Source organism: Serinus canaria, chromosome 1A, assembly GCF_022539315.1.
Source record: "Serinus canaria isolate serCan28SL12 chromosome 1A, serCan2020, whole genome shotgun sequence".
NCBI lineage: Eukaryota > Metazoa > Chordata > Aves > Passeriformes > Fringillidae > Serinus > Serinus canaria.
This window is the reverse complement of record NC_066314.1, coordinates 25,294,157-25,321,998: the sequence shown is the minus strand read 5'-3', so window position 1 is coordinate 25,321,998 and position 27,842 is coordinate 25,294,157. Positions and strand designations below refer to the sequence as shown.

Below are 27,842 nucleotides of genomic sequence, written 5' to 3'. Positions count from 1 at the left end.
AAATCTTGCTTTGGTTCTAATAACGAATAAACTCTTTAACAGAGAAAATGCTTTGGTGGAATTGAAGATTATTGACCATGGATCCTGAGCACAGCTGACAGTCAATGTTATTCCTTCTTGATAGATTCTTTGTTTCTTCTTCCTTCATGGTATAACCAACACAAGGAGAATAGGTAGAGTGCAAGACAGACCATCAAATCATAGTGGTAGAGTGTTGCAGCAAATAGAAGAAACAGGAAGAAATAAAATATTTTGAAAGCAGTATGTTTTAAACCTGGAGACTCACTAGGTAACTTAAGTGCTTCACTCTTCTGGTCAGAAATATCTGCAGAATCAGAAACGTGTTGACTTTCTTTCTGTGAGTCATCAAGCCAATTTAGTGTTTCCCCCCCTCTTATTAAATGGTCAGCTGGAGAGTCTGTTCCTCCATTTTCTTTGGTAGACTTACTAATTAAAACTTCTGGTCTCCATGACCTCTCTTGTTGGAACTCTGCTTGATGAAAAAATTGGCCTGTATTCCTTCCTCTTCCTTCTCCAGAAATTGCTGAGTCTGAAGCAAAAGGTACTTCTCCTTTTTCAACTTCAGGAGAGAAGCTTTTGTTAAGACACGTTATTTCATTTGTTCGATTTAAATTGTGCCCTGACTCAGCAGCAACCTTGTCAATGACTTTGGATTCAAAGTGTCTATACGGGTGCTCCACGCCTTCCTCCACAGTCGGCCCTTCTGAAGACGGCACTGAAGAGCTTTTATAATGGTAACTAGGCACAGTATTTGTACCAGAAGGTGGCATTTTTGTTTCAGCTTTAGAACATAAACAGGAAAGTGTATCACCGTGGCTTTCTTCCCTGTAGAGCTCTTCTGCTTTCTCACAGTATAGATGCTTCTGAGGGCTCAGGGGACTTTTAGGTACTTCTGAACATAAACCCTCCTGCAAATCTTTCCTTCCCATAGCAGAAGCCTTTACTGCTTCTCCTACAGGTAGAAGATTGTCTGCTTGTGCTTTGGCACATTTTTCCCTGCTCTTGCAGACAGACTTCGTTTCTCCTTGCAGTGTTTCATGTACGCATGCATTATAAATACCTAAAACTGATTCCTTTTCAAATTCAGTGTCATATAATACACCCACTGTGTTGAGTTGACAAAGAGCATAATGTGAACCATCATTTCTCCCTTCATGTGTATCAAACGCTGTTTCCTTTTCCTCTGTGGGGCTGTCACTTAGTGCAGTCTCTTGAGGTAGCTTAGCAATTACTGCTTTTTCACTGCCAGGCATTTTTTCTAGAGCACTTTCTGATGTTGTTTTAATTATATAAGCTGTACCTGCCTCTGCTTTCTCTGTAATACCCTGCTCAGAGACAGAAGACTTTTCACAACTCTCTGCCTCCTGGCAGGTAAACAACTCCTTTGTGGAAGTCACGGTCTGAGGTTCCGTGCTCCCCCTCGCTCTCCACCGAACCTCACTCCCCGTTTCTTGCCACCTCTGCTCTGCAAAGTTTGCTTCGCTTTCCCTTCCAATTGGTCTCCCTTTATTTGTGTTGTCTGTCTCTCTGTCTGTTAACCTTCTGAATCCTCTGTGTTCCTGAGTGTCCTCAGGTCGCCTTTCATCCACCCTGGTGGCCCTGGGTACCTGTTTGATCTCAGCTGGCAGAGGTGCTGGGTTCAGGGCTTTGGCGTTGTGTTTCCTGTATGCCTTGAAAGGCTTGGAAGCTTCCTCCTCACCGATTGATGTCAAGTCTGCTACTTCAATGACGTTCTTCTGCTTCCCTAAATCAGTGCTCCTTTCTGACATTTCACCAACTCCTTTTTTTTGTGTGGAATCTGTTGAGACGCCAGCATGTGCAAAAGTGCCGGCATACAAATCTCCTCTTAAGTGTACCTGAGCTTTGCTTTCAATCATCTTTATTTTTCCTTCACTTTTGTCAGCATCTGATGACAATGAATCCAAGGTTTGGTGAGACATTTGTGGTGCCTGGTGCTCCAGAGCTGGATTAGCATTGCCATCCAGCGTCCTTGCTTTGTATGCATTTAATTGCACGGATTCATCATGCTCTGGTAAAATGGCTTCTGGTCTCGTTTCACAGGCCCCTTTTGAGGTACCAGCAGCATCCTCACTGATGAATAACCTCTCCATCATCTTACTTCCTGAGGAGCTATCTATTTCACCTTTTGAAATATCTGTGTGCCTCTCTCCTTGTTGGCTTGAGCCAGTAGCCATAACATTGATAGCCTCATTCTGCTTTGTCAGAGGAAAATGTTTTCCTGATAAAAGGCTTTCACTGGTACCAGTATGTTCCAAAGACCTCTCACAGCTGTTTACTGAGCCAGCAGTGACTTCCTTCCCTGGTAGCTGATTATTATAATCTCTAACAGAATACTTAGCTTTATCTTTTAATTCTTCTCCTATTGCATGTGAAGTGTTTTCAGACGAGGGACCAATAGGCACGGGGTGCAAGTCACTGCTTCTTTCTATACAGGTTAGCTTTTTCACCAATCTTTCAGTTTCACTTGGAAAATTAATTGGTTCTGTTGTATATAAATTCCTTTCATCTCTGGAAGAGGTACCTCTAGCTCCTGTGAAGTGCTGATTTAACTGAAACAATAGAATAGAAAAGAATGATGAAAAACTGGTTTGCAAAAATATGCCAAATGAAGGAGGCAGGATTTTATTATGGAAAGTTTTGTTTTCAATAACAAAGCTTTTATGGAACCATGTTCCAAACCATTTGCAAAATTTGCATTGCATGTATTTTTTAACATAGGTAATGAGCTTTATAGTGGTGCTGGAAAGGAGTAGGAAATGAAATAGTGTTCAGAACCCTCTCTCTTTATTCATGAGTTCAGTAAGCTGCTAGTGGATTTTATACAAATTAAATCTGAAGAGAATATTTCCTTAAAGGCAGGCTAATTTGTTCACTATGCATTTGATTCTGGATTTGGAGAGAGGAAGCCGTGGGATGAGGGGGGAGGATTGGTGCTTAAACAAGGGCATTGATACAGTACATCAGTGTCCAGTAATGTACAGTATTGTCCAGTAAAACAAAGACACATTTCACACTGACAAATACTGTAAGGATTATCTGTGCTTCATTTCTCCCAGGGACCATTTTACAGGCTTCAAACCAGACTGTTTTTAGACAATCTGGTAAGACATGAGTTGGAAATGAGATTAGCAAAGTAAAAGGCCAGAAACTAATCATTCTCCTTCCCAGCTCCCAAATATCATATTGTATTATTCAGCTATGCCTGCTTGTCACTGCACTCTCTTCTCACTTTAGCAGTCACACTGATAGCACTAGCTGATCAATTAGAGGCTAGCTTCTTGGGCACCCCTTTATACATTTGCACTTGCTGTAGATACCCCCATTACAGTTTCTCTTATTAATATGTTTTCTGCAAAGCCTCTGCAAACTATTAATAGTAAAACGTCACTCAAAGAAAAGTGAGGGAGCTAATGTCTCTGCAAATTCTGTTTTAATGACCCTCTGCCAACCAGTGCTCAAGTGTATTTGAGTTCTTCGGTGATGCCAACTGTCAGGATTTAACAGTGAGATGCCTGTGTTTTTTTCCCCTCCTCATAACTGACATTTGCATGATCTCAATAATTATATGCAAATCTTACGATTTCCCCTTCTTCTCACATAAGGCTCATGTTACTTGTCAACTGCACAGCTGTCTTGTGAGCCAATGCCTGTGTGTTTCAAAGATTTGGTTTTATTTCCATGTATTATAAGCCTTCATTGTTTAATTCATTAAAGAGCGCATAGTGCAAATTAACATCTAAATTATAGCTCCCCCTTCATTTATTGTATGGACAAGTCTGGCAATTGATAAACAAATGGTTATATTTGATCCTCTTTTTTGTAAAAGGGTGCACTGAGAACAACAAGGGATTTTAGAGGTCTTCCTTTGCACATTTCGCCATAAAGATAAAAGAACCAGAACGTTGACTTTTAAGGCAGTGAAAGGCCCCACAATAGGCAACAATTTTCAACTTTTTAAAGTAAAAGACAAGAAAAATTCATATTCAAATGAGAGGGAATTTTTCTCTTTATCAACAACAACAAAAAAATAAGAATGGTTCCCATCTTCCTTTCTTATCTGATTCATCATTCACATTTTCACAGGTGATAGGTATTATAATCTATGATTATGAATCTGTGCACCCAAATGATATGAGCTGAGAACAGACACTGGGAATAATAGATTGCTGTATGTGTCCCATTTATTGCCATTTTTTCTTTCATACTGAAAAATGCAAGGAAAACCACAAACACATATGCGTGCACACAAATCCAAATAGATTGAATGTTCACCGAGTGTGAAATTCATTGTAAAAAATATAAGGTAAAATACTGATACAGAAGAATCTGCTAATATATATATATATATATATATATATATATATATATGTATATACACATACTATGCTCATATAGTTATAATTTCAAAAATCTCATAAGTAAATGGTACTATAAATATAAAAAATTTTACAAATAGAAAGCATATATTTAAAAATATTCCCATCCTAGAGACTAGGAGGGAAGATTTTTTAAAATGTTACCTTTCTAATTCCTTAGAACTGTCTTTTAGAGCCTCAGGTAAAGAAGTAAAAGGGATATGTCATTAATTTAAGACCAGAAAAAGTTGATGCACTATACCGAAATCAAAGCACCTTCTATTGTTGAATCAGTTAGAGATTCAGTGTAAGTACAGACCAAGGCTTTACATTTGTAAATTAGTACATCAGTCAGCTCTGTTAAAAGGGGGCATTTCACCAGCTTTGAAGCGTAAATGGATTCAAATCATTTAATACTGTAGATATAATTGTATAACACTTACCAGCAACTCTAATTCTTTTTCATCATCTTTGTGATCACCCTGGTTGTATTCTGCATTTTTGTCTTTTATATTTTCTTTAGCAGGTTTTGTGTCTTTGTCTTCTGCTCGTGAATAAACAATTTCTGGTATGTTTGAGTCTGAAGAGTTAAAAAAAAGCAGTTGAATAATTTCCATGATGTTGGTTGTAACACTATTTTTAATTAACATGTGCAGTAAGGAAGAACTAATTAAACCGGGTGTTGTACCTGAAGTCCTTGAGTTATTCCATGTGCCACCATCAGACGTTGCCAATATTTCTTCTTTTCTGTGAAACAAAAAGAAACTTCTTGTGGTATTCTGCAAAAATTATTATTTTAATTCCCCAATACATAAAACTCAAATATAAAGACTACTGGTTAATTACACAACATTTTAATGCTATTTGAAATTCTGAAAATAACAGCCACATAAAATGAAGTGCTTTTTGAGTGACCCGATATTAAGGCTTGGTCATAAGAAAGAATTGGCTGAGAAAATGAGAATGTTGACCTTCAGATAACATTGCAAATCTGATGGGTTTTCCCAGGCCTTTTCTGAGAAAGCAGCACAAAGGTGATTAGATGGGTCAGTGACAGGAGAGCATAATTTTGGGGTCAGGCAAGGGTCTGGAAGGATATATGTGTTCAAGAGGCCAGGGCTCTCTCTTGCTTGTGTTTTTCAAACATTTATATATTTACAGAGATGGCTGAAAAAGACATCTTTGTTACCTGAAATAAATCAAAAGATTCTCCCTGCATGTGTATTAATCCTGTTGCTAAACTATGCCTGGCCAGCAGGAACGAATTCTGCTCCCCTCAGCCAGTGCAATTTTTTCTGTTGCTTTGCTGGCTGCAAAAAAAAAGGCCAGGTTCAACACAAAAAACACCAACAGAGAGATGCTGAGTGCCTGCACACCTCATCAATACCAATTGATATCAATCGAACTGCTAGCAGTTTGAATTGTGTGCTTATAGGGATCTTTTTTTTAGTGGAAAAGGAAAAAATGTTAAGAGAATGTCACTTATGTAAAATGTAAATTATTGTATCACTCCTAATGACTCCTCTACGAGGAGAATTTTTTTTCTGTAGGTCTTAATTTATGTGATTTTCAACCAGCCGTCCACCTCTGTTACTGAAAATTACTTTCTAATTTTCAAATATTAATCTTTTCCCCTTCTATTTTCTCCTAGTGTCTTTCATTTGAATTGATATAACATTAACTCTGCCATCTAAATGCTTAATTCAGAAGGAGGATGCTAAATTTATACCCTATTAAAAGAATGTAGACATCTACTGTCACCAACTTTTAAAAAAACCAGTCTTTATAGGGTTTGCCAGCCTAAGCAGACAGAAGCTCTTGCCAGTCTTGCATCTGATCTCTGACACTGGCCACTATCAGATACTTCAGGGGAAGATGTAGAATTGCTGCAGGAAAATACTTGGAGTAATTGGCACTGCCTTCTTAAATTTCCTCTCCACCATTGTTTTGTTGGAAACTGTCCTTGAAGCATTTAATGCTCTCTCAGGGATTCTTTTTCACCATTAATTGCAATAATGCTAAATATTCTTGCAATCTCTATGAATGTTATGTTCCTTTTGAATTCTGGTATGTACATAACCTCCATGTGGTTTTCACTCATCCACTCACACTGAGTTGTACTTTCCACTGCCTGCAGTTGCTATAATCTGCATTTCCTTCTGAAAAATGAGGCAGATCCACCTTTTTGAGTTGATCTGTGGAGGTTTTAAGGTAAACCGTTTGTGCTTATTATTTATACATAGGGGTTTGGGGAGGGTGGTTGGTTTTTATTTGTTGGTTGGGCTTTTTTTACTGTTCAAAGGCCTGGCTTAGTGTTACATCTAGTTCATAGTTTTCTTCTGCCCTTTTGCATCTTTTTCACTCATCTGCTTCCATAAATCTGGACACTGTGTAGGTTGGGGGTTAAGCCACAATACAGATGCATCAATACATTTGGGTGTCTGCAAAAGCCCCAGATTAGGAGCCAAGACATGTATAACACATGAACTGAATTGTCACCCCAAAGCAATGATCCCAAAACAACATGGCCCCAGCAGGAAACCTTCCACTGCTTTCCAGTGGGGAAAAAAAGAGCATTCTAAAGTGTCTGCATTTCTTTCAACATAGATGACTACCTACAGCGTTCAGCCATATGGATGCCACAACTCTTGGAAAGCAGGGATGGCACCATCTGCTGCTAGAAGGGACTCTTGTCAGCTTCTTAAAGGAACAAGAGTTTGAAAAATTTTTCATTCAAGAAGCATTCCCCGAAGAAAGGAAATTGTTAATGCCTATATCTAGCTTATTATTCTACTCCTAGCTAGAGTTCACAGCAACTACTGTGACATCCAAGTAGCAGCACCACTTTCAGGTTCTATCACACCCTCACTGCCCATCATTCATGCAAAAAATACCCAGATTACCAGAATCCAGAACATTTTGGGGGAAAACTGGAGGGCAGTCTGGTCTACTCCTAAAGGAGTTGGATGTACAAGCAGGATCCTTACTCTTTAGCTTAATTTTCACACCTTGGAGAAAGGAGAAACTGAATTCTGCCTCGTTTCCTGTGTTACCTAGGCAGTGAATATTTTTTGTCTTGATTAAAAAATTTTCAGGGTAAAAATACAGGCACAGTGTTTGAATAAAGATGTTAAAGATGAGTACCTATTTTACAAACCTTTAAATGTACAGGTATAAAGATGCTTCAAAATGGATAATTATGGGTATGTGCCAGGATAATGTTACCTTATCTAGCCTTATTGTTCTAAACATCTGTGTTCAGGCCATCCTGTATATCATCCCTATTATCAGAGGTGAGAGATTATCAGTTCCAAAAAGAGATTCATTCCCTTTAACATGGGACTCATGAGTAAGATGGAGTGACATATCCTATGAAGGTGCTCCTTTAATTCTGAAAGGGACTGACCATACAGGGACCTTACATCTTGGGCCATTATCTAAAGCTGCATGACTCTCACCTTGTAACTCTACATTCAAACTGGAATGTAGTTATGGAGTTTCAGTGGCTGAGGCCCTAACACTCAATATATGTGTGATCTCAGCCCCTCAGTTTTACTTTTGCTGTGATTAGAGCAGAATTTTTCCTAACTTTTGTTCTAGTAGCATCTGGAACCCTGATCAACAAGTTTCTCTTCACAACAGCAACACAGGTAAAGTATGGGAATGATAGCACAGCCTCGCAGCCACACTACAGGGCTTGTAGCATAATTTCTTTCCTATTGCACTCAATTTTATAAAGATTTCTGGTTTATAGCCCATTATTTGTGCACACCTGCCCTGCAAATAGTCAAGTACAAGGAATGTCACTGTAACAGTTATTTTACTTATTTTAGATCAGAAATATCTGTCCTCATATAATTATTCTCAGGGGAAATTTAAAATTGGCTTAAATTGAGGATATTGATACTGCAGTGTTTGAGGATCACAAAGAGCACAAAACAAAAGTAATTTAAATCACTACTTCTATTTCAGAAATGATACTTTGAGCCTATGGATGCACACAATTACAGGATAATCTCAAACCTATTTGTATATCCTAAGGATTCAAATACTTCCCAAAAGCCAATAAAAAATTAGTCCCTTCATCAAACAGGAGCAATTAGAAGGTGTTTGTCCAGTTCGTGAGTTTTTTCTCCATATTTCTCTGAAAAGGTCCTAGCACAGTATCAGAATTCCATGAGCAGATTTTAAATTAGAATAATAATTAAGTTTTTGTTTCAGGAATAATTATTGCTCTTTGCTATGAAGTATGTTCTAAATTTACCTACATGATGAGAGACAAAAGCTTTGTATTGCTTTAAAAAGTGTTTACTTATATTTTTAAGTGATCCAGGTATTCTTACAACCATGCTAGCTAGGAAAAAAATCCATTATGCCAGATTATGCAATTCCATTCCAGAATAAGTAGCATTAAGCCTGCAGAAGCTCTGTTGCTTTTTCTCAGTCAGCTGAATGGGGCACATCTTCATAAAGTTCAACAGGAACTTCTGAATTTTTACCAGCTTAAAATGCCCAAAACCTATGCTAATATGATTCATTTTTGATGAAATTATCATTCACTTGTATTGAGTCATAAAAATAAGTCAGGACTGAAAACAGGTTATGATTATAATTTGCACCAGAAAGAACAAATATGAAGTTCAGGGGCTAGTTAGTAGGACTGAGAGGACTGAAAATGTGACTGACATTATGTGAAGGAGTTCAGAAGTCCTAAAGTTATGTGGAATTGGCATCCCAGAGAGAAAATGTTAAACTTGAACCGTAAAGATGTGAAGAGTAAACAGAAAACATCTAAGTGACAAGAAAAAAAATTAGCTAATAAACAATATTTCTTTGACTTCATGAAGGAATAAACTCAGACATGTCAAGGCTCTTAAACTAGCCCTTTTAAGTTAAATAAGAATTTTTTAGAAGTGAGGTTTCATCAAAATTTCAGATAATCTATATATGACCCCACAAACAAAAGACTTCTCATAAATTCTACTACCGCAGTGCTAATGGTGGGGCAGATTCTTTAACGATGAGAAATCTGGCAGGGCATAAATGATAGGAGTAGCAATTTAGAAAATTAAATTATTTCATGCAGTCCGGGAGCAGAACTTGTTGTTTAAATATGCTCCAATTAAGAGAAACAGATAATCTCCAACCCAAATATGAGAGACTCAATATAGGAAAATACATATTCATTTAAAGCCTTTGCTATTCAGATCTATTCAAGTGGTCCTATACTGTAACAATATCAGAAGAGTTGAAAAATAGAAGCTATATTTAGGAAAAAGAACAGAGATAGTGTCAAGGCAACTACAGGCCCAGGTGTCTTTGAAAAGTTTTCACAATAGACTTAAAACAAAAATGAGAACAGAAATATAGATAAATGGAAAATGGCATAAAAATGCCAGACTCACCTGATAATATCTGTCTTTGATAAGATTACTATATTTCCCTTGTCTAAAAATCATTTATCTGGACTTCATTAAAGCATTTGTTGTGCAGCCACATGGGAAATTTATTAATTAAACGGGAGAAGAGGGAGATGAGCATAAGAGCTGGGCGGTGGGAGAGGGGCTCAGTGCCAAGCAGGGTCCCAGGAGCTGGGCTTGGAGCTGGCAGGGGTCGCTGGGGAATCAGAGAGGACAAGTCATGTAATCAGACTTACTCAGTCATGTTATTACAGACCAAAGCACAAGAAGTCACAGTTAAATTAAATCCGTGGTAGAGAGGAAGTTGGGAGACATCACCAACACAGAGGAGGATTGAAAGAAATCGGTGGCCTGGAGGATCAGAATAATAGATAAGGGATGAAGTTCAAAATTATAAAGTGTCAGGTTATACATTTAGGGACTAGAAAGAGTTTATGCCACAAAATTAGGCTTTAGAACTTGGAAGAAACAGGAGAACAAGAAAAATCGGAGTTTTTTTTTGCCAGAAACCATTTTCAGGCCACTGGTGTGAGATAAGACAGACACTGTGATATAAAGGCAAACCAAGTTCAGCTGCAATGTCTCAGGAAAGGTAGTCAGGAAAGGTAGTTATGCAAGATTTCCAAGAAATGTTCATGTTGTGGCACCAGGCACCAATAAGAACTCCTCTAAAAAAATTTGACTAAAATGTCCAAGAAAGGTTGATTCAAACTAAAGCATGTTCAGAAGAGCACTAGAGGAAGACTGGCAGGATGAAAAATCTTTTTTAATGAAGGAGACAGATTGAGTAGTTCTATTTTCAGCATAACAACATAAAGTCTGAGAGGAGGAATAAATGCCCTCTATTGATACAGCCAAGGGGTAAATATTCAAAAGACATAAAAACCAGCAGGACTGTTCATGCATTAATATAAAGAGTTCACAGAAACATTTGTTGTGAAAACTTAAGAGACGATCTGTAAGCATTAGAAAAGTATATCCTGTAGTTTATCAGTGTATCAGACACGAGAAACTGAGAAGGAACTGTTTCAAGTGTGGAAACAGGAATATATTTTTGTGAACAAGATTATGCAACACATTTCCCAAGGGAATAGGATTTCATGATCCCATAGTCACAGTCCAGTCCAGCCCTATTTCAAATGCTCCTGTGCAGCTATATGCCCTGAGAGTTATGCTTCCAAGATTTTTAACTATGGAGCAGGAGGTGTTTTGGTCTGGCCTGAAATAGGTTTGGGACTATGGCCAGGAGTAACAAACTACTCCATAATGAGTGGGGTTTATCATAGCTTGTCATGATTTTAATTCACACACCAATATTTGGCTAAAGTTGTGTCGGTATGTTTGGTACTCACGGTACCAGTCACTTTCTGCTGTGTTGTATCCACCTATGCTAGATCTTACTGTCTAAATCATATGATATTTCTTTTTAAAAATGTGAAAGAAAAGGCTAAAATTGTTGGATTATGGAGTATGGAGAGATGAAAATGTGTCTGAAAAACTTTGAAATTAATTCAATCTGATCAATTTTATACTATCTCATATTTAAAAGAAAATGTGGGATAATATTATTTAGTCTGAAATTCGGAGAGGTATGAAGTTGTTAAAGTATTCAAAGAATGTATTTCTCAAATATTTAGTTAAAATATGTAAAAGGGAAAAAAGTTTTTAACACTATTTTATTTAAAAATAGTCTTAGGTTTTGTGGATTCTTTCATGCTTCTGATTTTACTGTAGATTCAAAACCAAACCAAATCAAAATTCTACCCTAAAGGTAGAATTGAATGTATTGAAGTTGAGGTGAAACTAAAACATCCTCATGAAAAGAGCTGACAAGACTAAAGTTTTAACCAAACTATAGCTGCATTTTAATTTCAGGACAGACTCCTAAGCCTAAAAGTACCCTCATACAGCAGCAGCCTTCAATACAAGCAGTTCTTTGGATCTAGTGGCAAAAATAGCCAGCCTTGCTGAAGAATGATGCCACTGGGATGTAAACAACATGTGAGATCCCCGAAATGAAGTAGTTACATGTGTCAGCAGTGCTTTACTGAGAAGCAGAAGAGCAAAAAGTAAATTAGGGCAGTTAAGTACTCATGTTTGAGCTGTCACTGGAGTCAAACAGGCAATCCTGCACAGAACTGAAACGCTATGGAGCTGGGAAAGGGAATATGGGGAGGGAAGGGCAGGCAGCCCTTAGTTTGGTTATTTTTGTATAATTAGCAGCAGTATTTCAGAAAGTAGCAGAGAAGGAAATATCTGCATTTAAACAAGCAACAAAAAGAATTATTTTTAAATGTTTATGTACACATCAAAAGCAGAAAGCCTGAAAATTGTCTTGAAGACCTGGGTGAGAAACTAGAGAAAGGGTTTTATACATGGAAGTATAGAATTCAGTAGTATTGTATGCAATATCATTCAAAATCCACAAACATGCAACAAGAACGAATTTCTCAGGAAAAAGGAATTTTGGAAAGCATTAAGAAAGATTTTTTTATGTGGAAAGTTCTAAGCAGAGCTTTAAAGTTCTATTCGATTTTTTGTAAGGCTCAGAAAAATAAGAATTCAAGGTATTTTTTTACTAATATAACCCCCATAAGAGTTGGCTTGCTTTAAAATATTGCTCTATTTGTATTGGTCCTAAAATACCAGTTGGAGAGGGGAGAAAATATTTCCAAAACCAATTCACACTGAGGGAAAAATGCAAGAAGTGAAAAAAACCCTTGGTACTATTAAAAAACAAATAAAAAGAAAAGGAAAAAAGAAAAAAGAAAAAAAAAAGCTTCATTCTGGTTTGGGAGCCACCAAAGATCCTGATGTGGACCTTCAAAGTGTAGACTTTGACTTCTTTTGTGATGGTGTCTCCACAGTTAATTTTATTGTATCTCACTGGCTGAATATATGAACTAAATATTTAATGAGTAAAGACAAACTCATTCCTTGCCTCCATATTGCTCAGCTCAAAACTCACTACAGGGACAAGTCTCCCCACCAATCTAAACTGACATCTGCGCTCTCAGAATTTGAAGTTATAGTTTGAGAATTCAACCATTCCGCAATTTATTATCCCATGCAGGCCTTAGTCTCAGGCCCTGGGGCTGCCAGGGAATTCACAGCTGAGCTCAGGAAGAGGAGCTACAGCCCTGGCTTGAAGCCACCCTTGTGCCTGCTGGGGCCTTGCCTGGCTGTGCCACAGTACCACCCAGGGTCCCCGGTGCGGGGTGGGGATGCCAAGGAGGCTGAGAATTACCTGTCTGTGTAATTATCTGGCTTAAGAGGGCAAACATATTATTTCTCCTCTGGAAAGTTTCTAACATGGAAGACTGCCTGCCTGCTGGAGGTGTGTCCAATGGCCTCACCACGGATCAGTGCTTGAGCTCCTATTTCAGGACTCCTGAAAACTGAGAGGCCACAAAACGTCTGCAGCGGAGGCGCGTGCAGTGAGACACGTTTATGCGCCACCACCTGTGGGTTATGGAGAGAAGCCATAAAGTGCATGTTCATCTTCCCAGGAGCAGACCTGTACTATGCACCCAGGCTCCAGTGCCAGTAGTGCCTGGCAGTGCTGGCCTCACTGGAGCCAACCAGCTGGTGAGCAGTAGGATCTGGCCTTCTCCAGAGTTCTACCTCTAAGTTGTATCTGCCCAGGCTTTGAACTCCCTGTGTTTGTAGGAAAAAAAGAGCCTTGATAAAGCTAAGGAGAAAAATCATTGTTATTGCCAGACCTGGTGCTTCTTATCTGTTTACCTGCATATTTCATCTAAATGAAGGCAGAATATTATTTTTATGAACGGTATGCTCTCATTTGGAATTGACACTAATGAATGCAAGGCCCTTTCCCCCTCTTGTTTGTACCATCAAATTAATTAGCTCTATTGTGACACCAGTATTTTTCTCAAGTAGTTCAAGGCTTGAGCATTTTCCTTTCTTTTTCTAAAGGGCATCTTCAGTGCCCTTTATCTACCATAAGAATCACGCATCACTTGTATTTTTCACAACTAATGCTGTTTATTATAAAAACTGATTGTGATGTGAAGATTGTTATACTGTGTGGCAAATTGCCCAAACAATTACTGTAAATGCATGAGCCATAAACTGTACTGCCAAGGACACTGGTAGGTTAGCTCCTATAAAAGAAACAATTAGAGTCTGAGGTGAAAATAATAGAGATGAGATGACAGTTATTGAAAAGGCAGAACATCCAGTTTAATGTTGTAAATATAGGTTTGTAGATTACACTGATGGTTTTAAAGTGTTCATGACTTATTGAATGGAATAGAATATTCCATACTTTAGAAGGGGGCCATAATTATTATTTCCTTTTAATTGTGATGTCTGATGCATTTGTGAGCAGTTGTTGAGAACATCTACACATTATACGGATTCTATTTCTAAATTATCATCCTGCTTCAAGGGTTGAAGGTTCTTTTTTTATTTTACTTTCTTCGCATTTTGTTGTTCAGGGTCTGTTCTGAACAAAGTATTTTCTCTTGAGGAACGTGGAGTGCTTAGAGGGTTACAGCAATAATTATTTCAGTTTCAGCCTACACACTTCACTGCTTTAAATCATCATTAGAAGTTTCATCCCTCAGCAACTCCTGCTGAGACAGTCTTAAACTCCAAGAAACAATTAGATAAGAATAGCTAATCTTTAGAGCAACTTGTATATAAAGGTATTGATAAGAATTTGCCAGAAATTAAGGGAATATATTTTTTCTTAGAAATAATCTAAATACAGAAAAAGGTTATTGCTATGATTGCTAAAGAATTTCAGTAATTCAAACCAGACTTGGAGAGTATGAAGATTAAGGTGTATTAAAAAAAAAAAAAAAGATGTGCACCCTACAAGAGGATGTGTTGCAATAACCTGTGGTTTATATAAAGAAAATGCAAGAAAATTGATATTACTGCCTGAGAATATGAAGCAGTCCTCTGGGGCTTTTTTTAAGAGACAAGACATAGGGATAAAAGAAAATGAAATACAATTCTAATATTTGACCCTAGGGAGAGCACTGAACAACTGGACACAGAATTACAGCTGTCCAAGAAGACAGAGGTACTGGGCACATAAAATCAGAATAGGGAAGGGTCTTCCCAGGGTTTAGAGGAGAGGATAAAATGAGCAGCAGAGCAAAGGGCAGTTGGTGTGAGCAGCCTGTGTGAGCTCTAAACTACCAAACCCATTAGTCAGGGGAAGCTGGAAAAAGCTCTAAAGTGGCTCTGAAAGCAAGTTGCAAGGAAACTAAGTACTCATCTAAAACACTTTTCAGGGAAATGCTCGAGGCCGTTTTCAGGCTTTTACATACTGTTAAAAAAGGCTGATCTTAATATGAGGCAGGGGTGTCAGAGCTGTGTTGGAATTTGATGGAGCTGCACTGAAGTTAGGGAGCAGAGCTGGGGAGGTGGCAGAGCTGTGGGCCTGGGCAGTGGCTGCATCCTCAGGCTGAAACAACTGCCTGTTTCCAAAACTCAAGGCAGAGTGCTGGGAACTAGACCTTAGGTACAGCAGAAGCCAACAGCCTCACTAATTAGAGACAGACCAAGCCTGGACAGAGCAGTGTGGCTGCACAGAGATAGTACCATTCCTCAATCCTGGGCTCCTAATGGACACTCCTGAATTCTGACTTCTCAGGTGGCTTTACCTGAAATATGGCCAGTTCCCATTTTGGCTTCCCTCCTTGTGCAGATGTCATTTTATACATGCCTGAACCATAACACTGTTATTATATATCATGTGTGGCAGTATCATGGCCTTCTGTTTGTGTGATTATTTTATTTCAGGAGGTATTTAAAAAATAGAAGCAACAATACAGATAATCATAAATTAAAATTATGTTAGATTCAAAAGTCATTGAGACCACAAAGGAAAAGATTCAGAAGCAAAAACTGCAGACAAAATCAACATCCATAAATGAAGAGCTGAAGTAACTGAAATAACTGAATAATATTTTAAACACTGCCACTACAACTGATCCTATAAACTGAAGCTGTATGTAAAACAGGACCCCAATTGTGAATCTAGGCAAGATTAATTTTCTTATATGACCTTCAACTACCAGCAGTGCTAGAGAAGGCTCAACCTAGTTCCTAGTAAATAGGTGTCACCCAACAAATGGGACTGACACTAATTAGCTTCCTTGTTGATAGTCAGGAAGCAGAGGACAGAGGCAGGAGATGGTGTGGTGCACTCACTGTTAGAGCAGCAGGTGAGGGCATTTGCTGCCTGGCATGGCAAAGGAGGCTGGCACTGAGGCTGCTGTTTGGAAACTACCCTGGGAAGGGAAGACTTCACTTCCAGGAGAGTCAGGCAAGCAAACTTCACAAGCATTTTGAATGAAAACAGAGCCACAAAGAACCTTCACTGAAATGTTTGAATGTTGAGGAAGACAATATTAATCTACGGTAGTTCTCCACCTTGAGGAAATACTCCTTAGTTTTTGTCATTTCACCTAAGAAAATGGTGTGTTACCAGAAGAGGAGAAAAGGTGAGCCTGAAAAAGGACAATAAAGGACTGTCAGTAACTTCTACGCAAAGAGAAATTAGAAAAGAAGTTTAGAAAGTGAAGTTGAAAAAGATGCTCAGAATAAGCAATATATGGTATTATGATTAATAGTATCAAGGGGGACAATTGATCAAGAGAGTAGCTGTAAGGGAATTTAAGCATTTTTTCTGCAAAGATAATTCCCAGTAGGATTCAGACAATGTTTGTAATAAATCTATTTTTATTAAGATTATTGGATTGGTGTTATCCAGGGGATTATATTTTCCAATTACTAATATTTTCATTTTTCAGTCTTAGTTTGTGATTGAAGCAGGGACATGGGTGGCACAGAACAAAATGCATTGGCCTGACTTGGGATGAGAATAATCATTGCCTCAAAGCAAACAGAGTCCCAAGAAATTAGTCTTTATTTTCTAGCTCATTAAAAAAGACCTTGAGTTTTAATAGCAAAACAGTCATACAATTTTTTTAAATAGATGTATACCTGTCCATTTGAAGATTTTAGTGATACATTTTTTTTTTAAATACAGATGTATACCTGTCCATTTGAAGATTTTAGTGCCACCCAGTCTGAACCAGGAGCCCAACACCAGTTTGGTGCCAGGCTCAAACCTTTAATATAGCACTGTCTATCCCCAAATCTCATGACTATAGGTACAAAGACTGCAGAAGAGCCCATTGCATAAGAAGTCAGTTATGCCTCAAATAAGCTATACCAAGTATAAACAGGAACATCCTCACTTTATTCAGATCCTTCCATAGCTCTGTCATGATTGTTGTACCTTATATTGATGTCCATGTAGCCATGTTGAAGCAGTACCTGTTCAGAAGTGCTGCACACCTGTTTTACATGCAGATTGGTCAGAAAATTCATTGAGTCCTTGGACAGAATGGGCTAAGTAGTTCATAAATAGAGAACCTCTTTCCAAGAGATTCTCCAGGGCAGTGTTAGAAAGTCTACTGAGAGATCCATTGTGAATTAGTAATGCAGAACTTTTCTATCTGGATATCTATCTCCAGAGCCAAGCTGTTGAAAAAGAGGAAAAGGTAAGTGAGCAGTCAAGTTTTCTGAGGGCTAGGCTTGGCCTAATGTGAGAGGATATGCTTCATAGGTCACTATTTTGTCTGGAAGAGGTATGATCAAATATTAAAATGGTTTTGTAGAAAGGAGTTGGGGCTGGTGTTCTCATGCTTCTTCTTCCCACTGCTTTGAAATATTGGAGGAAAGAAACTGTCAAGTTGTTGTCTATTTTGGATAAATCTGAGAGGAGAAAAACATTAAGCTATGTTGTCCCTGGTCTTTTTCTGAATATCACAGGGGAAAAATAGAGAAGAAGGAGTCTCTTTCCAGTGAGTCAGAAGAGAGTATTTTCCAAGAGGCTGCCTGCAGTGTGCTAAGGCACGTATACAAAAAGGTGGGAAGTGCTTTAGATAGACTGTAGAGAGATAGATGGCAGTCAGGTGAGACTAAGACACAGATACCACTCCTAGGCAGAAAGGATGACAACAAAAACAAAACCTTAGACAGTTGTTCTAAAGAGAGGGAACTACGATCTAAATCTCGGGAAGCAATTGTAAATTCAGTAAGTATCTCAATAGGATGAAAATCCCAGGTGTCATCATGGCAAGAGACTTTTATAACTTTTTTTCATTTTTCACATGTTTACTACCACACAGCAAGAAGGCAGCTGTGTGATAGGTATCAATATTTCTATCAAGAAGAAATGGAAAAAACCTAGGAGACACTGGTTCAGATTTACTAGGGTAGCTGCAGAGACTGACAAACTCCCAGGCCCTCTACCATAATATAAAGTGTTTCAGCCTAGCAAATCTTATATTTATCACCCAGCATCTATAAAGGTTGTTGCAGGGACAACAATTGTGCATCAAAACAAAATGTAAATGCCAATCCACTTGGTACACCTAAGTGCAAAGTAAGAAAAACCTGCCAGCTTTGCCTAGTTCCCACTCAACTGTGTAGCTCAGTGCCCTTTAGGACTACATTAGTAACCAGCAATAATAAATCTTCAGGTTTGGTGTTAGAGTATCAGCTGGTTTGACCAAACAGGAGGAGAGTGGAAAGATGCTCAGAAAACTAAGCCCCCTATTATGCTTTGGCATGTCAACTAATACTTCTTGTGTGTGTCACTGAAGGTCTAGAGATCAAATAGCCACTTCTGACTCTCCCACAGTGTTTAAAAGGTCTTACCCTCTCCTTTGCCCTAAGGCGGGGACTTCATTTAACTTTCAAATATTTGTCTGGATCATTTTTCCCACCTTTTGTAGATGAGAAGATAACCCACATTTTATATTAAAAATACCATGGGCAACTGGTTCTCTGGACCTACATTGCAACTGAATCTATTGCTTCAATGTCAGAGCTGAGGTGCTGGGACTGGGTCACAGCTTAAAGTTCATAATCAGAATAAACAGCTCAGATGACACTGGTAGTCATTGCAATGATTAAATATGACTCCAGTGCTCTCAGCTAATGTTGCACTAACTTTAAACATCTTTTCAAGACTAACATTTAGAGGAGTCAAGTTGAATGTAATGGAACAATTTTTTTTCCAACTGAACATTTATGAACTGTACTACCTGAATGGTGGACAGGAGAGAGTATTGAAATGGTCATTTACAGCCTGGCTCAATTTGCAAAATAGATATCTTCCTAAACAAAAGAAACATCGAACATACAGGAGTTCATTTAGCAATGTACTTCTCTTTTTCCAAAGGTCCTTAACCAGCAATCTGAAAGAGCATCTGGTCCTGTAAATATTAACATTCAAGGATAGTTTTACACATGAAGAATTTTACAAAGTTCAGTGAGACTCCTGATGTTCATTAAATTATTTATTATGTCTATTGCAGGATCAAGCCAGTCGCTGAATAAAAAAGTCCAAAGAGTCAACCATAGTGTTACAGCATTGGTATATTTAAATAAACTGATGAAATTGTAGTAACTGAAAAAAATCTTACAAGTGTAAAGCCAAGCAATGCATGGATAATACAAGAACTTATCATGGCTGAGAAATGACACCCAGATTACAGAGCACTGGTTTTATATGATTTCATGCAAGCAACTGAAAAAGCTTTGTAGCAACCAATATTTCCCACACAACAGAACACAAAGTTCTGTTCTGTAGCATTGGTGAGAGCAGTTTCTAAAGTAAATCATGGAAATGAACAAGAAACCACTGAAACTAATAAATTCCAGTGTAAATATGCTAGGATTGTCAATACAACAACATGTTATTTTCCTGTGGTGTTCCCTTGAGTTTTAGAAGGTTCTTGAAATATTTCTAGTGCAATAAATGGATGGCAGATGGGTGGCACAGTTTACAACCACCAAAAGTGAAAATGTTGACAGGTTTTCAGCTTTCAGGCACGCTCCAATTGGGAGACCACAAGTACAGGAAGAATGTGTCTATTTGTCTGTGCATGCCATTCTAATCCTCATCTTCCACCTCCTTCTTTAACACTTCTGTGATAGCATTCAAAGACTTAAGCCATTAACCTAAATATCTATCTTCAGGGTATTTAATAAGTTTCATATTTCAAATAGTATACATGCCCAGATTTTGAAATAATATGATTAAACAGACAGAAAAGAAACATTGATTGTACTTTCTGGCCAAGCAGGATTGTTCTCTATACAATATTTTTCAAGTGGTTTATTTTAGCTTATTTTAAATTACTTTGGAGAGTAAAGCTGCAGCAATTTCCTCAAAAGATAGCCCCTGAGTTGCTGTTAAGAAGCATTCCCAGTGCTGAGTGAAACTCAGTTCCACAGCTTGCTTTTATCCCAATTGGATGAATAATATATTTTAGAGCACCTTAAATAATTATCCTGTGTCCCTGATAATCATGTTTTTCAAGTACGTGGAAAAGTCTTATTTTGGTGTCAGTCCTACCTAATTCTACAACTGAGAAAAGCTGGCAATGACCAGGAGGCAAGAGAAGATCTGGGAATACCAAGTCACATTAAACACAGAGAGAGGAGTGTTCCTCATAGCTGGCTCCCTGTGAATGGATAGCCTCTCTAGCAGCTGCTCTCTGGTAAAAACAGTGACTGCAGTCACTTCCTATTAATAGCAGTAAACTTTAGTCAAATCCCATATCTGAATGCTGATCAAGATGTAACTCATGACTTAAAATGCCAGAAACAACCTTGAGATTAAACAGAGGTACACAAAGAAGATGTGTGTTTTAACACCTTTCCTGCTCTACTTTTCCCTTCCTGATTATGGTGACACATAATCAAAAGAACAAGGATTAAAAGGGAATGTAATTTAAATGCCATATTTCAAATGGACCAGATGGGAATGATACAGTTGTTCTTCATAGCAAAGTGAGGGAGAGATTATTTCCAAACATCTTTGTCAGAAGCCTTTGATTTTTTTTTTTTTTTATCACATCATGAGCTTGTGGGAAAGGGCAAGAGGAGCAAAACTGCATTTCTCAGCACACCCTAGGCACTGCTCTGCCATCTGCCTGGGAAGACAGAGCACAGTGAGCACAGTGCAGCCCTGCCAAGCTGCATCTTCAGCAACTTTTACTTCCTCTGCCTCCCATCAGAAAGGAGATGATCAGCAGCTGAAGAAGGAAAGGTACTCATGCACAGAAGAAAATTTCTCACTGACAATTTCTTAGAGACCATTCAGCATATATGCTGGCAAAATTGGCATTGGCAGCTCATAGACATGGGTTTTAATCTCTTCTTTCTCATTGTGCTCATAGAGCAGGCTCTTGTAAGAGCCATTGCCCTATTCAGTGTTGTGTTTTAAAGTGGCATCATGGAGGAATGGAAATTTAAGCAGAATTACTCAAAAAAGGTACAGTTCAGCAATTACAAAAAAAAAAGCATAGGATCAATATCAGCTGGATCACAGTGATACACTTGTGGATCAGTTCAGAGTGATATTTTGTGGGCTCAGAGAGCTAAGGGGGGATAACTCTTACAGTTGTGACAAAAATACTAACCTTCCCCTTCCTTGTCAGAGGACAGGAGTCCAAACATGATACCCTCCTGTAAAACAATTCTCATGCTATCAGCCACTTTCCTGGTGCTGTTGCTTTTGCTCTTGACACATGGCAAACCAAGGCCAAGCACAGAAATGGGATGCTGCATCCCCAGTGACAGGAGGACATGGCTTCCATAATTCTATCTCTGCTCCTTTTAGCATGATCTGCAGGAGTCTGCCTCACGCAGCAGCCAACCAGCTCCTGTCTGATCAGACCAATGCAGGAGCCTGGTGTCCACAATAAAATCGTGTGGTCAAAATCTGAGGACTGGGAAGAATTCACATTCAGAATTGTTATCCATATTCCAAAAGCATGAGAGTCAAAAAAAGAGGGAAGAGTGGAGCTGATGCAATTAGTTTACATTTTTCTGACTTGTATATATAATTAAATAAAAATTGTTAATGTGTATATATTTATATAAATAAGATGGAAATTAGGCCTGTTTACAAGTAGAAGCTTTTCCTCTTCCAGCAAGTCTTACAATTTTAGGAGTCAGTTTTTCTCCTGAAGTATATCTATGACTATGTACAAGTTAAGCAAACACATTCATATAGACTCAAGCATAAATTAATTAATTCAAACATTATTTTTCCAAACTGTATTTTGTCCCTGTGCATGCTTTGAAGGCTATTGAAAACCACAAAAATTGGTAAAGTTTATGAGGAAATAATTTTATATTGTTAAAATACATCTAGAACCAAATACTTGTTGAAACTTTAAGAGAAGACTATTGCTTCATACCTAGACATGGAAGCAAAATCAAATGAAACATGAAATGAAGAGGCAGACTCTAAGTGATGTGTTCCGAATATCCAAAAATAGACAGTTTTCAGCATTAATTATTTGATGCAGTTTTGCTTTTTACTATAAATTTTTTTCAGGTGCAACTTTTGAGGGTTAAGTTCATTTTAAAAATTTATTTCTTAATAATGGTGTCAGAACTCAGTCTATTAGCCTCATTCATTCATCTTAGTTCTGGATCATGTTCTTAAGAGTAACTTGAAATAGTCATTGTGTTTCCCAGTAACTTCCTCTGAAAGGGAATACTATTCCTTTCACTTAACTAACACAACTAATCCTTGCTAATGACATTTAATGAGCCACACAAGTATGCCCTAAAGTGGATCAGATTCTCTGGTTAAAAACCATGGTCCTGTCCTGTCTTACTTTATAACGGCAGAGGTAAATTGCACATTTTAAGAGAAAGTATAAATATCTCAGAACCAAGAGTTAAAAAAAATTAAATGTTATTACAAGTTTCTAAATTTGAAACCAAGTCCTAAATGAGTGTCCTTTAAAATTATCCTTCTTTCAGATTGCTATAAAGAAATCTTTAATTTAAGATGTCCAACTCATGGGTATGCATAGCAATACTCCTTATCTGTCACTTTATTGTGAGAATCATAGATAAAATTGCTTCTACTTCTATTTGCAATGCTGCAACTCCAAGGACAAGCTGGTTATGTCTGAGGACTCCCCCACTTTGCTAAATGTTCTATAACCAGCCAGCATAGCACATATAAATGCTGCAGAGTTTATCATCCAAACTAAAAGTAAGAAGAGAGAGAGAGATGGGCTGGTGGAGGAGAGCTGGTAAATGGGCAGCACTTCTCAGTGCAAGATGAAGGAGTAACAGCACATCAGCAGCCTCACTTTGCCAATTTTGGGGGGTTTGTTTTTCTTTGCTTTTTTCGGGATATCAAAGCAAAGGAGTTTTAATGAGGGTCTGAAGGAGAATAATGAGGTACTTTTGCAGATGTCTGCAGGGTGTTCCTCTTCACTCAAAGGGGCAATATGAACAAAGACACTTTGAAAAACAAGTGAGCAATGGAAGTTGGCATCTTAGTTCTTTTGAAACAAAAGACCCTGATGCTGACCTCATTTACACTGGCAAAATCTGTGACTCTTGTGGATTCAAAGAAGTCCCTGTAGCATAAAATTAGTCCTGAATTACATACTGCCAGAACTGTCTTTCAGAAGCCTTGGTGACCACTGAAACAATATTCCAAAGATACTTGCAGCTCCTTTTTGCATTTTCTGTAAGGTCTCTGTACATTTTTCTGCCACTAAAGGGAGTCTTGAAAGTGCATGGTTATTAGTTGTTTGACAGAAATGTGTAGTAGATCCTAATGTAGACAAGAATCTGACCACTTTGGTTTAAATATTTTAAACATGCATGTGTATATGTGTCTAAATGAACAAATATATATACATAAATGTATACATACATACATACATATACATGTATGTATAAACACATGCACACAGATGCATTCCTCTTCAGTCTAACATAGAGGGAGGCAACTTTTAATGTCTGATTAGAAACAATGTAATTTTATATTGAGAAGAAGACACAATATCTCCTTTCCCATTTTTTAAAACATCTCTGTCTGACTTGCACATAAATCATTTAGTATCTCCATATAAAAGAATATCCTCCAGAAGGAAGGCTTCTACAGCTTTTGCTAGCACTATTCATGTCATGAGAAACTTTAGGGAATTAAACCTGTAGGAGTCCTTTGACCTTAGATGTCAATGGTACCTAAATTTTCAGGTTATCCCTGAAACCATCTGGAAGCCTAGGGCTCACTAAATGGAGACTCAGCTCTCCACGTCCATCATCTGTTCCTTGTGGGCTCCCTCAGCTCAGGCTGGAGTCATACTGCCTGCACATACCTATGGTGTTTGATATCACAGCCCTTCTGCAGGGCATCTCGGGCTATCTACTTGTCCAGAACAGGTCATGTGACACTCCTAAAACACAGAAACTATGTCTAAAACCAGACACAAATGTCAGGAATTCCCCACAGGATGTGTAAAAGCATTGTTCCCTCTGCTCTGACACAGTGGGTTGTTCCTTCATGGAAGTATCATCATGAGGGCTCCAGAGATGGCCCAAAGGACACTTGTCACGAGAGCTTTGTGGACCAGCTATAAACCAGACCCTGGGCAAGGCTTGGGGTGGCTCCTACCCTGTGGCATTGATGCAAGCCCTAAGCCATATTGTGCACATCTCCTCACAGGGCTAATGTGTGATTAGGGCTGGCAGAAGCTCCAAGCACAGGAAGTTTGGGTTTGGGAACGAAGGTTCGGCACAGAGGAAGCCCTGGCTCTCTCCCTCTTCCTTAAGATCTCATCACTACTGCAGCTCTGTTCCCCCTTCCCTACCACTTCAGTCCAGAGGAAGAGCACCAGCAAAATCAAACAGTACTGTCTTACTCGGAAAGAGTATAGGAACTAAAACCCCAACATAAATTCAAAACCACAACATTAACTTAGTTCTGGCATCTAAGTATTGAAAAGGACATTGCATGTAAAATACAGATTTAATTCTGCAGAAGTTCAACTGATTTATAGTAAATTTGGGGAGGAAAATAAATGAAAATTAGATTTTTGCATGCAACGTTGTTTTGCTAACAGAAAAAACATAGTTAAAAACATTAGGAAAACAGAAATTACTATTCTTAAGTGTCTCTCTTTATATGCGATTAAAGTATAAGTTAACAACTGCCACTTTATCATTAATATATTACTTGTCTATATTTAATCAGAACAGTATACTATATAGGAGATAAATTCTATACATTTTTTCTTTAATATATTACCCAATATGCCTTATAAAACATTCTTCATTTCACCATTTGTGAAACAGAAGCATGAACCAGTGGCAGGGAAAAAGAATTATAGCCCTAATATAAAACTTGCAGAATAGCCCAACCACATGCAGAAAAGTTTGTACCAATTATTTTAATTGCTGGATTCTTTCCTAAGTTATCCACTTCTGCTTCATGACCTACCAGGACGATTTCTGACTTAATAATTGCATGTAGAGAAAGAACCACGAAATAAATTGTGTGAAAACCCTGCTTTTGTTTTGCCTTTAAATTTTTGTTGACTTACAAAGGAAACAGATGCAAATTATTTATACTGTACAGCTACCTTAGTCTGGATCAAAGATCCCATTGATGTCAGCTAAGTTTCTATACTACAGAGATCAGAATTGGTACACAGTGCATCAAGGGTTTATAGATCCTCACACTACTCTTCAAATGAATGCCATGAATAAAATTATTATCTAAACTAATCTGTCTGCAGAAAACCACTGACTGATATATACAAACACTTTACTGAAACAAGCCTTGGTCTAATTTTTCATTTACAAAAAAAAAGTAAAATAGAAGAAAATAACATGGGCAGTTTTGACTCAAGTAAGCACACACAGAAAGTCAGAAATAGCCAGCTATATTCTAAATTACTAAAAATTAAGGTGTAACCTCACCTGCTTTGTGTTGTCTTTAAGCAGCCTTTAAGACTCTTATCTGGCACCTCTTTCTGGGATTTATTATCCACCTTGGGCACAGTTTCTTTCTTGTGACAAATCAGCATGTAATTTTTGTCATCATTGTTTGCCCAGAAGGTACCAACTGATGTCTCGTAGCGGATGCAGAATTCCACCTTAACTCCATCTTTCTGGAAAGGAGGCACCAAAGAAATCTTAAAGCAAAACTGATCCGTCTCGCTGCCACAAGAATTAGGCATGAACTCTGCCAGGATGTCATAGTAACTGAGCCAGTTATTCAATGTCATTCGAACATACACCTGTTTTTCAAAGGATACATTGAGGACTCGTATAATGCCGTTCATGCAGGTAATCCCAGGCAGGAGAACCACTGACTCCAACACTACTTTCTGCTCTCGCACTTTTTGTAAAAGCTCCTCCTGAGAAGCAGGTAATGTAAACTGCTGAGAGAAAAAATATTCATCCTGAGGGAAAACTTCTTCTTCTGTATAATTTTCTTGTCCTGTATTAGGAAATTCCCAGATATCAAACTCTTTCACAGACACAAGATCAAACCCAAATGCATCAGCAAATGAAACTTTTCTTGAGATGTTGGTGGGAGTATCTGCCTCCTCTTCCTCTGAAGCTGAAGAATTCCTTCTTCGGGGACATGGGGAGAAACGAAGTTTAATGTCAATATTAACATCTTCGTCGTCTGAAGTGCAATCATTTCCAGTGGGAACTCGTAGTAAGTTAGCCCTGTTAACCTGACGAGGTCCTTCAAAAGACTCCATTGGGCTCTCTGATATAAACTGAAAGAGAACTGTACAACTAGTAGCAGCTGCTATTTGAGATACTATGATTTAAAACAAGGATTAATGTTACAGTTGACATTGCAAAAGGGAGTCAGATCTATTAATAGATGCTATGGTGTGCGAGCTATGTTGGCCTTTCTCCATATGACAGTATTAGATGGTACAATTTTGGTGATACATTTGAAATATTGTATTCCCTATTTTTATGTGGCTCTATGTGCTAAGAAGAAGACAAGCCTTTAAAAACTGTCATCTTTGCATAGTTAAATTGCACAGAGCTATTTTAAGATGATCAACTTATGTGGCACAAGAAAATCATCGTATTGCATAATGAGGAGCTATTCTTTTCTGATTAGGATATATACTTCATAATGTAAAAAGTTTCTATACTGATAAAATATTCCTATATATATTTTCAAGGCCATTTTTGCAATATTTTCAGATATAAAATGCAATATGACATTCTGCCCCGGCTTCATACCATGCTGACCCAGTGAGCCAGATATTAGGACTATGTCATCTTCTTCTAGCTAAGACGTGGCCATCACCACTTCAATGAATCAGGAATGCAATAAAACATTGAGGTGAGTATACTGGAAATGATCTTGTAATGTTCCATTGTAAATATGGCTGAACTCACGATTAACTAGATTATGAAATTATCTTGTGCTAAACTGCATTTAGCATCATCCAGGCAAATGGAGATAAAAGCAGCTGAAAGAATTAACTTTAGCAGCCAGCTCTGAAACATAAACCTGTTTCACACAACTACGAACAGGAGGAAGGAAGTACTAAACTTAACCCGTCTTCAACCTTTGTGCAGGACATCTCCCCACGATATGAAATGAAACACTGGCTTCTTAACCAACTCATTCAGATAGCATTTGACTTTACTTTCATGACACTCCATGCATAGAAAGATTCAGTCTTTATAGAACAAAGATCTTGATCTCAAAATGTCACCTTTTTCCATCACATAATTTAATGTTTCCTATTTCCCTTGCCTATATCAAAGGGTAAGCTGACACCGTAATCTAATAGTACAGTACAAGTTAAGATTTATAGCAAGACTGTCTTGAAATTAACCATGCCAGAGACTGACAGCATTAGTAGCATCTTCACAGATTTCAGTAGAGTTTAGAAACCTAATTCGTCAATCAGGACACATTGAATCTTTCCTCCTGCTGTTAGAGTTTCACTGGTAACTTTAAAGCTCATCTGGGTATGTTTACTTCCAGACAATAAGGTAAATGGCATCTTACCACAAATCATCTTTTCTGATGAAGCGTCGCCTCCACACCATGAGAACATCTCCAGGTCTTACCAATGCTCCATCAAAACCCTTCAATAGCCATCCCACCTGCTATTGCAAAAACATTCCTAATTCCCTAATCATACTTTGAGAC

General features: G+C 38.1%; 1 protein-coding gene across 1 annotated transcript; it reads right to left on the bottom strand.

Annotated features, from left to right (window-relative positions):
* Positions 1-3: 3 nt before the first annotated feature.
* PPP1R3A (protein phosphatase 1 regulatory subunit 3A) lies at positions 4-26,415 on the bottom strand. The gene is made up of 4 exons (XM_009086750.4): positions 25,622-26,415; positions 5,086-5,144; positions 4,841-4,977; positions 4-2,591 (listed from the first exon to the last, which is right to left on the bottom strand). Exons 1-4 carry the CDS (start codon positions 26,413-26,415, stop codon positions 108-110), a joined length of 3,474 nt encoding a protein of 1,157 aa, XP_009084998.2. The 3' UTR covers positions 4-107.
* Between the last annotated feature and the right edge of the window lie 1,427 nt (positions 26,416-27,842).